The sequence below is a fragment of the Colletotrichum chrysophilum genome, assembly GCF_026319265.1.
Source record: "Colletotrichum chrysophilum strain AFK26 chromosome Unknown scaffold_5, whole genome shotgun sequence".
In the NCBI taxonomy this organism is placed as follows: domain Eukaryota; kingdom Fungi; phylum Ascomycota; class Sordariomycetes; order Glomerellales; family Glomerellaceae; genus Colletotrichum; species Colletotrichum chrysophilum.
This window is the reverse complement of record NW_026517292.1, coordinates 753,547-764,823: the sequence shown is the minus strand read 5'-3', so window position 1 is coordinate 764,823 and position 11,277 is coordinate 753,547. Positions and strand designations below refer to the sequence as shown.

The 11,277-nt window shown below is 52.1% G+C and overlaps 2 protein-coding genes across 2 annotated transcripts; both read left to right on the top strand.

The window, feature by feature from the left end:
* Positions 1–1,649: 1,649 nt before the first annotated feature.
* Positions 1,650–2,590, top strand: COL26b_001315 (uncharacterized protein; the record flags this gene model as incomplete). Its single annotated transcript, XM_053174268.1, has 3 exons — positions 1,650–2,230; positions 2,271–2,340; positions 2,585–2,590. 3 exons carry the CDS (start codon positions 1,650–1,652, stop codon positions 2,588–2,590), a joined length of 657 nt encoding a protein of 218 aa, XP_053041978.1.
* Positions 2,591–3,559: 969 nt separating this feature from the next.
* Positions 3,560–4,372, top strand: COL26b_001314 (uncharacterized protein; the record flags this gene model as incomplete). The annotated part of the gene is made up of 1 exon (XM_053174267.1): positions 3,560–4,372. The coding sequence occupies one exon, from the start codon at positions 3,560–3,562 to the stop codon at positions 4,370–4,372; it is 813 nt and encodes a 270-aa protein (XP_053041977.1).
* Between the last annotated feature and the right edge of the window lie 6,905 nt (positions 4,373–11,277).

Below are 11,277 nucleotides of genomic sequence, written 5' to 3'. Positions count from 1 at the left end.
AGTACGCCGCCTAACCCGGCCTGCTTCACCGCTGTTAGGTGCCTACCCTTGTAAAGTCCTTTCTTCCTTCTTCAGCTTAGAATAGTCAATCGACGGCACCTCTACGTTGAACAAGCCTAGGGGCCAGCCCCTTACAGATATCTAATGTTGCAAGCTCAGAGGCCTTGCTTGCCGTGAAAGATTCATATGCGTGGGGACAAGCAGGCCGAGATCACTGAAACCCATTAAATCCTTGTAAAGCTGGGTTCAAGACATGCCAACTCAAGCTAGGCCTTAGCCTCTTGCTCAGATGGCGAAGATGGACACAGTCCTCTCGATATTACATGGTCACTACCGCATCCCCAAACCTAAGGGATTTAGATGTAAGGCTTTTTTGCACTCCATATTGTTTTGGCCTTGAATATATGGCTTTCAAATACATTTCATCGAATTTTGTTTCCTGCCATTGATTGCCATGAGGCTCCACTGTATTACTGTCGAGTCCCGAAGCCGAACCGTCCAATGCGTCTTTGCAACCATGTCACACTTTCCAATACAGTAAGTGTTGACAATCTTGTGATTTGGCACACTCATTGAGAATGAAAAAGGAGCGCTGGATTCGAATCAGAACATGGGCGTCGCCACAATTGTCTTGGTAGCCGTGTACGTCCTTGAGGCTCGCCCTCCACAGCTCGACAAAGATTCTCAAGGTCCGAAACAGTATGCGCTTGTTTGGTCTTATTACCCGGGGGAGAAGCTCAGTAATATTCAAATCATTCGGAGAGGTATCATGTCCCATTCTGTTTGAACGTAGCAAATCGAGTTAACCACTCAGTCTGTCATTCGACAGATCAATCCATGTCTGAGCTTCAGTTCAGGCGGCAATCAATAAGCTTAAAGTATTCGCTGGCATATGACTACCATCATCAGATGAAACGTCAACCGGCAGGTTCGGTCAGCGTTTCAGCCCGTTTCATGCAGCTATTCTTCCGCAGAGAGTACATAAAGGCCAGAATAGTAATCCAGCGATCCAAGTAACAACTTTTGATGCATTTCTGAGCCCATTTTGCGGTGTTGATGTCGCGTATTGGTCGGAGTAGCGAAGCGTAGTACGTGGCACTGACTGACTGAGGGTCTGGAGAGCCGTTTTGGTCTTCCTAAAATCCTGTTTCCAGATTCTGAACTACACGAAGGCATCACTATGTTATCTGTGAGTAGACGGTCTTCCTTCATCAACCCGTTGCATCCGTACTGATTTCAAGCAGATCGTTGTTCTGAGCTTTTCTGCGCTGGTGAGCGCGTGTGGGCTTGCAGGACGCCATGTGCTGGGACCACGGGACGCGTCATCACTGCTGTAAGTTGGCGAGATGGCGGCTACAGAAAGCATGTTCTGAGAAGAATCCAGCGCGAGAAGGGCAAGAACGGGAGACCCGTTGCAGTCTCTCCGCATCCTGAACCCATATCCTGGTATCTTCGCCTACTATGATGGACGGACGGGAGAACGCTTCCACTCAGATCAGCCAAACTGGTTGGATGATGGGGCGTTCACGCTGGGAGTATCTACATACTCCATCATTGATGGCAATGAGGCCATCATCTTTGACGCACACATCACTCCCGATCATGCTGGCGCGGTTATGCGTCACGTTCAGAGCCAGGGGGTAACCAAAATGTCTGTTGTGATAAGCCACTTTCACAATGATCACATCGCGGGAACAATCGTGTTCGCTCAGGGAGGGGCGACCATTGTAGGCAACGAGAAGACGAAGCGCACTGTCGATCGCAACTCGCAGCGTCTAGCGACTGACGATCCACCCATCACGGCCGTGTCACCTACGGATCTGTACACCGACAAGAAAGAGCTGAAGGTTGGAAATCTGACGGTTGAGCTTCACAACTTCCAGGTTCACACTCCGGACGGGACGGTTCTCTACATTCCATCGAAGCAACTGCTGTTCGCTGGCGATACTCTAGAAGATACAGCCACATTCATCGCCCAACCCCGAGACCTACCAACCCATCAGAAAGAGCTTCAGCGAATGGCCGGCTTCCAGATATCAAAGATTCTTCCAGCTCACGGAGAGCCGAACAGAATCGCTGCAGGTGGCTACAACTCGACTTTCATAAACGCAACGTTGCGATACATTGGCGTCATGACTGAAGACGTGCCACAGCCGGCAGCCTGGACTATGCCTCTGTCGCAAGTTGTAGCTGACGATGTTGCCAAGGGGGATCTGATCTACTTCGCTCAGTATGAAGAGGTTCACAAGAGTAATGCACAGTCAATTCAGGAGTCTCGGCAAGGGCGCTAATAGGAAGACGGACGAAACAACCAAAGACAGATATCAGCGGTTGGGTATGGTAAATTGGAATTTGTCAAATTATTGATGGCAGGCTAAAAGATGAAGGTTCATGACTAGCATTCTGATGTGCTGAGTTCCAACAACGTTGTACACATTGGGCCGGGCTTTGTAAGTAATACTTTTGAGAGTTCTGTCTGACGACGAGCATGATCACCAGCCTACGCATCATTTACACCCAGAGCCCTCAAGGATACACTCAAGATAACCCACGCTGAACCCCGAGCATTTCATGATTCTCCCAGCCTTAAAATATCACAAACACTTCCGAGCAACGTAAGATATATGCTTAAAAACCTGGATGCCTGATGACGTGCCATATTCATTGTAGTGTGCACAAGGCTCGTTGTTACCAGAATCGGCCTACTCTCTGTCACACAATCCAATATTTTGTGCCACTATCTCAACTCAAGTATGTGCATTATTTCCTGAAGTAGACCTAATGGCTTTATTGGCAAGATTGGGTCTCATCGTGAGTTCAATTGAATCGATTCGACATTAGTACCGGGAGCCAATATTGAAAACACGAATTGATCAAGCCGGCATAACTCACCGAACCCCGCGACCGGTCGAAATGCCGATCACGCAACCGAAAAGCGATTCGTCTGCCCCATTCTCAAAACTTGAAGGATCAACAATCATGCACGCTGCATGTCAGTGGGCCGCGGCATCACCACTCTCTAGAGTGGCGTTGATTAAGTCCATGTCTCGATAACACATACATGTGCAAAGCGATACCGAGCTTGTAACCAATAAAACCCAACTGTCTTACGATAAGGTCACACTACGTCAGCACTCATAAAGGCTCGCGTCTCACCTGTCCTAGTCGAAGCCCTCTTCTCCTAGTATGAAACTCTAATTGTTGGAGAGGGACGTGCTACTGCGGCATCCCTAGAGAGAACACCGTGACGTCTGTGGTGCTCTTTGTACGAGAGGGGTAAAACGCTACCAGGAACAACACCCAACCAAGACTTGCTACTACCATCGAAACACAATACCTTGAGCGACCCAAAGCCAAAAGAGCGTTCCAGGCCAGCGTCTGATCGTGTCGGCACCTGCCAATAAAGCCCAAAAACAGGCGAATACGGCGAATACTGAACTCGCCGCCCAGGGTTATCTCCCCTACGCCTTTACAGATTATTAAACTTCCCGAGCGCGGAACCCGAAAGCGAGGTTCCCGAAATTGTAACGACGCGGACCATCCCTCGCGCTCTACCACAATGTCGCCCTCCGCACAGCTAGCCTCCGACGTCCCGGAGATGAATCTCTACAAGCTGAACCGGGTTCACCGCGCACTTGAGAGTCTCAAGGAGAAGGATGTCTGGGACGAGGAAGACACCAAGGGGTTTGATTGCATGCACTATCTTGGCGACGAGGCCATCGAGAACGCCGCCAAAGAGCTCGGTCTGAAGGCCGGGAACCGGGTGCTGGATATCGGATCCGGATTCGGAGGCACGGGAAGGTACCTCTACCGGCACTACGGCGTGCAGACCACTGGCATCGAACTTCAGAGGGACATTCACGAGATTGCGGAGACGATCAATGTCAGGTCTGGGGCCGGCGGGAGCGCCACATCCATCAATGGTAACTTTCTGGAGCTTTCCCCGGAGAAAATGGGCGCGCCGGTGGACCACATTGTGTCCTTCTTGTGTATCCTGCACATTCCCGAGCGGGAGGCGCTCTTCGGCAAGGCGCATGATGTGCTCAAGCCGGGCGGCAGGGTCTACATTGAAGACTTCTTTGCGCGCCAGACGCTGGATGACAAGACTCTGAAGGTGCTCCGGGAGTCTGTTTCTTGTCCCGACTTGCCTGACAAGAAGGAGTACATCGCAGAGCTGGAGAGGGCTGGATTGGAGGTGGTCAGTTGGGTGGACATGTCGGACATCTGGACCGATTTCGTGCATGACCGTGCAGAGGCATACAAAAAGGACCCATCGGTAGATGCCGACTTGACTGCCTTCTACGACGCCGTGGATGAAGTCTTTACTGGCGGCCAAGTCGGCGGCGCGCGCATAACGTGTTTGAAGAAATAAGCATGTTAATTTTCTGCCCATAGAGAACACGTAGCATCGTAGACAGCGCAGAATAAAAATTGAGCCTGAACCTCGGGAATCATACCAGAATGGAAGTCCCCGAGCCTGTCCCAGACGCACGCAAGGGAGAATCTCTCGCGGTTACTGATGTGCCGGGTGGGAGATTGACAGAAGTCGGCGCTCGGGGAAAACCAGCGGTACATTGGTCCGCGCAGCGTCGGTGCTCGGGGCCTATTTGCCATGCGATCCGCGGAAGGAATAAATAGGGCGACGTGCCCGAGAGCAAGAGCTTGTCGACGGACTAGCCCACGGCGTAGGCGGTTACGCCCTACGCAGCGCAAGAGCGGAAATAACTCTAAAAGACTACATTACAGTAAACTTTGCCGACGTTGTTTGATGACAGGCCGCAACAGACTTTTTCCTCTCTACTCGGTAGTTACAGATACAGAGCCGCGCGCGCAGGGAAGGGAAAGGCGCACGATGTTTAGTGATACATATCTGGGGACATGGGGGAATGCACACACATGGGACGACGGGCTATGTGCGTGATTCTGCCAAAATCCTATCTTGCATGCTACCAGTCAGACACCTCCTCGGGGTTTGCTGCGACACTGAAGGACTACTGCGAATGTATGCGCTAGTCGCTACGCGATGTTGGGACAGAGGCGGCCAAAGATTGTTCCCTTAAGTCCCCGGACGGAGCTATCCACGAGGGCACGAGCAAGGTTTGGGACCACGGTCTCAACTGCACGAATCAGGGAACTTGCCTTACGGGGGACAATGCCCCAGTTTGGAAAGAATGCTTGAAAGCTATCCGCATCCCGCCGGCAGATGGGACGTGGGCGCGTACATTACTCTGTCTGTACAGACCATCGTACGCTGGAGTGGCCCATGCGATAACGAGGCTGAGTGTTGTAGGGGGGGTCGTTAATAACGACGTTTCTCGGGTGTCGGTATCGGTCCGAGATGATCGCATATAATCGTTGTTATTCGTTGCAACGAATGGCTGCGGTAACAAATTGCCTATCTTGGACAGAATGGAGGATCGCTTCTGACTCAGCTATTAGCGACGATTACTTGATACTTGACGAGTGTTGATGACTATCTCCCCGGTCGTTAACGACGGGCCCGTCGCAGCGGACATGAGCACCACAACCAAACCCTTGACCGCTGGGTTGAAAGAACAACTTGGCATTATGGGGAGGGGGGACAGTTCCTTTCTCGTCTATTCGGTTGGCTCCAGGGTCGAGATGGAGCGGTTAAGAGAACCGGGGTGGTTTAGTGATCTACGCCGCTACAAAAGAGAGACAGGGGGCGGGCTCCGTCGGTGAATTGGAAAATTCCATGGTTCGGCCGGTGCGGAGGACTCCGCATCGTGAGCGTCCGTAGTCCGGCGCATGCCATCTTTTGGCGTGTTCCAGGCAGTAAGTTTCCGTGACATGTGTAGACTTGGTGATGATTCGGGATTCTAAGTCATTCAAGACTGGTACGCTTTCTAAAACCCTGTGCATCTTTCTTCACAGATTTGAGGCTACGCGGCCATCTGCATATCGGCAACTTATAAACGATTCGGCGTCTGACATGAACACCCGCAGCTTATGCCAATGCCAACATTGAAGATGTAATACAAAGTGATTACGGGCTAGTGACTCACTTTTACCAAACCAAGTCGATAGCGCGCCTACTGGTCTCAATGGCGCGATGCACGTTTGATACAAGGTGGCGAATGGTAAGCTTGCTACGCCAACGAGCTAAGCAATACGCGGTATATATACGTATGGCGTCCAAAAGTACACACTTCAGATCACGTATACTAGACGCAAAGGTGTGGCACGCACTCATCACATGCGTGGCGTGCGGGGATTGGGCGCCAAAGGGGGATAGTGCTCGTAAGACTTGGCCTGCATGGCAAATGCAAAGATGGAAATCATGCGAGTAGCAGTAATACTCTCTCTGTGTTGTGGTGAAAGCGAGCAGGGGGCAGGAATTTCAAATGATTGGTCTGGTCTTTGATAACAAAACCGAAAGGTTGCTGGTTGACAGATGGGCAACTGAAGCAACGCGAAGAACCATGTTCCGTACGACGAACGCTCACCATTTCGACGACAGCATTGTTCAGGCTGTGGCCGGAGAAGAGAATAGCCATGCTCGCTTTTGCGGTAAGCAGGTAGGTATTCCGACAGGCGCGGGTGACATTGGGGTCAGTTACAGAGTTGTTCGGTTTCGCAATCATTCGCCCCTGATTGGATCCGTATTGTGGGATACCGATATTGAAGGGGCCATTTGACAAGTTGCCTGCTAATAACTGGGAGGCATCGGCTAAAAATTCTCGGGGCATGGTGGGTGTGGTGGTCTCTGCGCGCGGTGATGCACGGCGCTCGGGTGGCCCGGCCGGCGGGATCTCTTTTTCACTGTTTGATTCAGGAAGACGATGATATTAGATAATCAAAGGTCTCCATGGCATCATTTCGCGGCCAAGCTTCCCATTCCCAAGTAATGTAGGCGAGGAATGCTTGTGACTCTGGGCTCGTACAGTATCAGTTAGAGTCAAATTCCTACCGGGCTCGCTTTCGAGAACGGGCTTAGGGTTTTCTTGGTGCAACAGTATCACCGGGCTTCATCGGATGCCGCAGCACACGAGTAAGGTTGAAGATGATTTGATGGTTGTCGGACTGACCGTCCGCCGCGGGCCTCTATGCATGTATGTATGTATGTATGTGTGTATGTTAGAGTTGCACGCGCATCCCATGGGCGCCGTTGGTAAAAAGGGGGAAAAAAAGGTGCGTGTATTCCGTGGAGCTCCGCTGGACGCTCGCGAACCGTTGCGCGGACAGAGAGTTTCCAGATGTTTGATGAGATGACTCTGATTAGTCTGATCATCATATAATGTACATCAGTAGAGAGGAAGATTCAAGAAGAAGAAAGTTTCGCCTGGGGATTGGACCGTGCTGCTGTGCCGCCGGTTGGTGGTCTCTGCTGTAGCTAGATGATTTATTGGTGCGTACAATGACTGTAATGGGGTTAGACGCCCCGTGGGCCGACTTGCTTCTTCCGGAATACGATCCAGCACAGAGAAAGCGTATCTGTGCCCGTAGGCCCGTAGGGCGTTTGTCATTCAATTTTTCTGTCTGCCCACTGTCGTCGGCGTTTGCGTTTGCGGCGCTGGATGAATGGGTCACCGAGAGCGAGCATGTCGGAAAGTGTGCGCGACGCCAAGGGTGGCCAGCACTTGTATCAGTCGTCGCCAACTTGCTCCGCCCCAGCTGTGCGTGCGCTACGAGTACTTTTTTTTTCGTTCATTCTTCGGTTGACGGCGAAATGGGGCAGATGCGAGCAGAGGGGTCTCCCGGACAGGGCTGTTAGTACCAATTAGCCACTAGCCATACAGCTGTATCCGTAGAGGGGATGAAGTGGGATTAAGCCGCGGGATATTGGGCCAGTAGTGAATTAAGGTACAATCTGCATCCTGGTCTCACTAACAGAGCTGCTGGGCAGTGGGCGATTTGGGGGAGGGTCAGTGTCACTGTGTCAGTCCGAATGCAGGATAACTCCGTCCGTCTGAGCTCCATTCGTACCAGTGACGGGTCAAGAACGAACGCGAGGTGGGCGGAAGAAGGCAAGATTGAGTTGCGCGTCGTGTCGGAATTGCAGTCCGCGGCGTCAAGATGGCCCTGTCAGACCTGGGCTCAGGCTCAGGATCAGGCTCAGGCTCATGTTGGGTGAGTGGGAGGTGACGGGACGGCGTCTATGATTTTCAATCTGTGACATGGGTGAAAGGGGGGCTAGTACGAAGTGTACACACATACTGACAGAGAAGAACTAGTGTGCGCCGACCGAGTACGCGGATTCGACATCCTGGTGGGCTGGCCTGGGCTTGGCTGGGCGCAAAGAGGTGAAGGTGAGGCGGAGATGCGATTGGGGATCGCAGTGGTGTTTTTCGGTAGAGAACAAGATGCCGATCTGCTTGCTAGACTCATGGCAAATGATACAATGACAAGCACAGAGCTGGTGAGTGGTAGTGTTATTGGATGTGGCCGTCCCTGCGGCGCTACGCTGAGCCAAGGCCCAAAAGGCTACATAGGGAACGCTACGCTACGGCCACTTTAGCAGAAGGGCAATGTGTGAGTGAGTTCCTGTCCAGTTGCCATTGTGGAGGAAGGGGGGAAAATAGTTTGGGCAGGGGGTTGATGAATCGCGTGGGACACGGGCGAAAATTACCAGAAGTGTAAACACTGGGAATTCAAGTGGCCAATCACAGGGTTAAGCCGGTGCTGTATGACTGTACGATATACCCGTGCCCTACCTTTAAAGTGCGTCGGAAGGAGTCCTTGGATGTGGTGACAGGGGAGAGGGGGAGGTACCCGGCGCTCTACGAGATACCTCTCGGATAAGTATCCTTTCTTGTTTGCGAGCATGTTCTTGGGCATGAGGACCCTATCCGTACTGCCTGGGTCTCTGGGTCTCTGAGAGTGCTAGCTAGGGAAGCGGCCGGTGGGCGCGGTGGCCCAGGCACACATCCAAGTCTCCTCTCTCGGATGGGATACGACGAGACCGCACTTATGGTTCCGTTCCGCGATAATGCGGCATGTCATGGTGAGGGGCGCATGATGGATAGGCTACCCGTGCTGTCTGAGAATAGCAAAAGGAGGTATCCGTACATGCGCGGCAAGCGTATGATGGTCGATCTGTCCTGTCATACCAAGGACCGAACAGGCGAACCGTATCGGTAGGCGTTAGTGCTGAGGCTTGGTGTAAAGAGGGCGGCGTAACGAGAGGAGACATATGGTGGGATTATGGGCATGTGTGGTAAGTGAGACTGAGACTTGACCTGAGATAAGGAGTCGGGACGGGGGTCTCGGTCCATGCCACCGGCGACAATCAATGGTAAGGGTATTCGTCATATTCGGCTCGGTTTCTGTTTCTGTTTCTGCTGGCGTACGCAGTGAGTGCACTTTGTACGCGATGCCGAGAAATGCGACAGCTCGCAGGTGAGCATGTCATGACTGACAGGTTAGGTAAGGCATGGTGTATGTCGCAAGTGTACTGTGTAGGTAGATTGGATGGAGGCGCAGAGGCAGGGCGTAAAGGGCGTCTGGGCAGGGCGCGGCGTGGATGGATATTGGATGCGGCGTGGATGTTGTTGGGATGCCGGGAAGCGGATTGCTCCATGGTTCAAGTGCCATGGATGGCTTCAGGACGCAGTGCAGTGTGAGTGCAGTGCCTGAGTGCTCTCTGCTCGCTGCTGGCGAATCCATGATGCGTTTCCCATCCCATCTTTATCCCTTGCTCGTTTCTGAGTGCGAAGTGGTCGGCCGAGGTGGAGCCGGGGAGCCACGAGGATGATGTGCAATTTTAGCGTCAGGAAAGGTTTACTCGAAGAGGATGAGGGTGCGGAATGGGGATTATGTGGTGATGATAATGAAGGCGTGTCTCTTGTGTCGGGTAATCGGGAAACCCTCGGCGCAGTGTGCCGGTGGGTGGAAACGGAGACCGAGGCGCCCATCTTGAGGGGATTGTAGCTCTGATACAAAAGGCACTGCCCAATGTCTGATGTCTGATGTCTGATGTTTGGTGTCTGTACGGATACTACCAAGTGTCCAACAAATGTCCAATGTCCCCGATACGTAGCGTTCCGGTGGGCGTATCCAGTCAGTGCTCAGTGAGCAGGAGCAGTGTCAAAGTGTGTGCCACTGGCCAGTGTCGTGTTCAGGCTCGGAGTTAATTAGTAGTGTCAGCCGGTGGCACGTACGTACCCTTTTTTTTTTTTTTTTTTTTATTCTTTCCATTTGTACTATGTATTTCTTTTATTGCGGAGCTCCCTCCATGGCAGCAGGCAGGCAAGGAAGGTACTTCGGCGGCCAGGTATCTTTTCTAGAGGTAGGTACCTCCCCTCCCAAATAGAGGCAGTGTATCCGTACTGGATTGGACTGGGACTGGGCGGCGTAAGGAATGCAGCAATAGGCCGCTGATAAACCAACATTACCCAGCTGAGTCTCTAGTCCTGTAGCCACCAAATGAAGCACTTTCCCCTACTGCCTGCCCAGAACGTGGTTGTAGTACTTGTGCATGTGTGAGTGTGTACTTGCTGTTTCTTCTCTTCTGCCTTTTTGATTGAAGGGAAGCACACGGGAATTGCATTGCCTACCTGCCTACCTTACCTTACCTTACCTTACCTATACTTACCTGTTTCGGTACCCTCTTATTTTATTTTGTCCTTCCTTCCTTACCAATTTCCATTCCATACCTTCCATACCTTCTACCAACCTCACCTCACCCGTATTCCATACGTTCTTTCCCTACTTAGGTACATTACGGACTGCTCCTGAACCCATCGCAACACGTCCTCGCTTTCCCTCCTTCTTTTCCTTCCCCTTCCCCGTCCCCTTCCAGCAACTCCCCCAATCCACATCATCTCACTCTTCCTGCCTCATCGTGTAGGCCACAGTAAAAAGAAAGGTACGTATGCGTCTGTTGCATCTCTCGCTCTCTCTTTACGACAGCAGGTGTCCACTTTCCTTACCTTACCAGATCCTCTCCCGTTCCTTCTTACCTTTACCTTACCCAACTCGCATTCCTTCCTGCCATCACCGTCTCTTTCTCTCATGCACCTACCTCGCCCTGCCTTCCTTGGAATCCACATTTGCCTTCCTCACGTGAAGCCACTTTCCTCGCCTTCCTCGCCTTCCTCGCCTGCTGGAAGTCGCTGCTGTCCTTCGGATTAGAGCATTCTTTCCCGAAACAATGGTTTAATTGACCACCCCTGGTACCCCGGCATCCAACATCTTCTTTTCATTCACCTCTGGGCCCTTCACCTTGCGTGAACATCATCGCCCTTTGTTACCCACCTCGGCGGCCCTTCTTTTTTTTTCCTCTCCTCCTTCACCACTCACACACCCAACAAACAC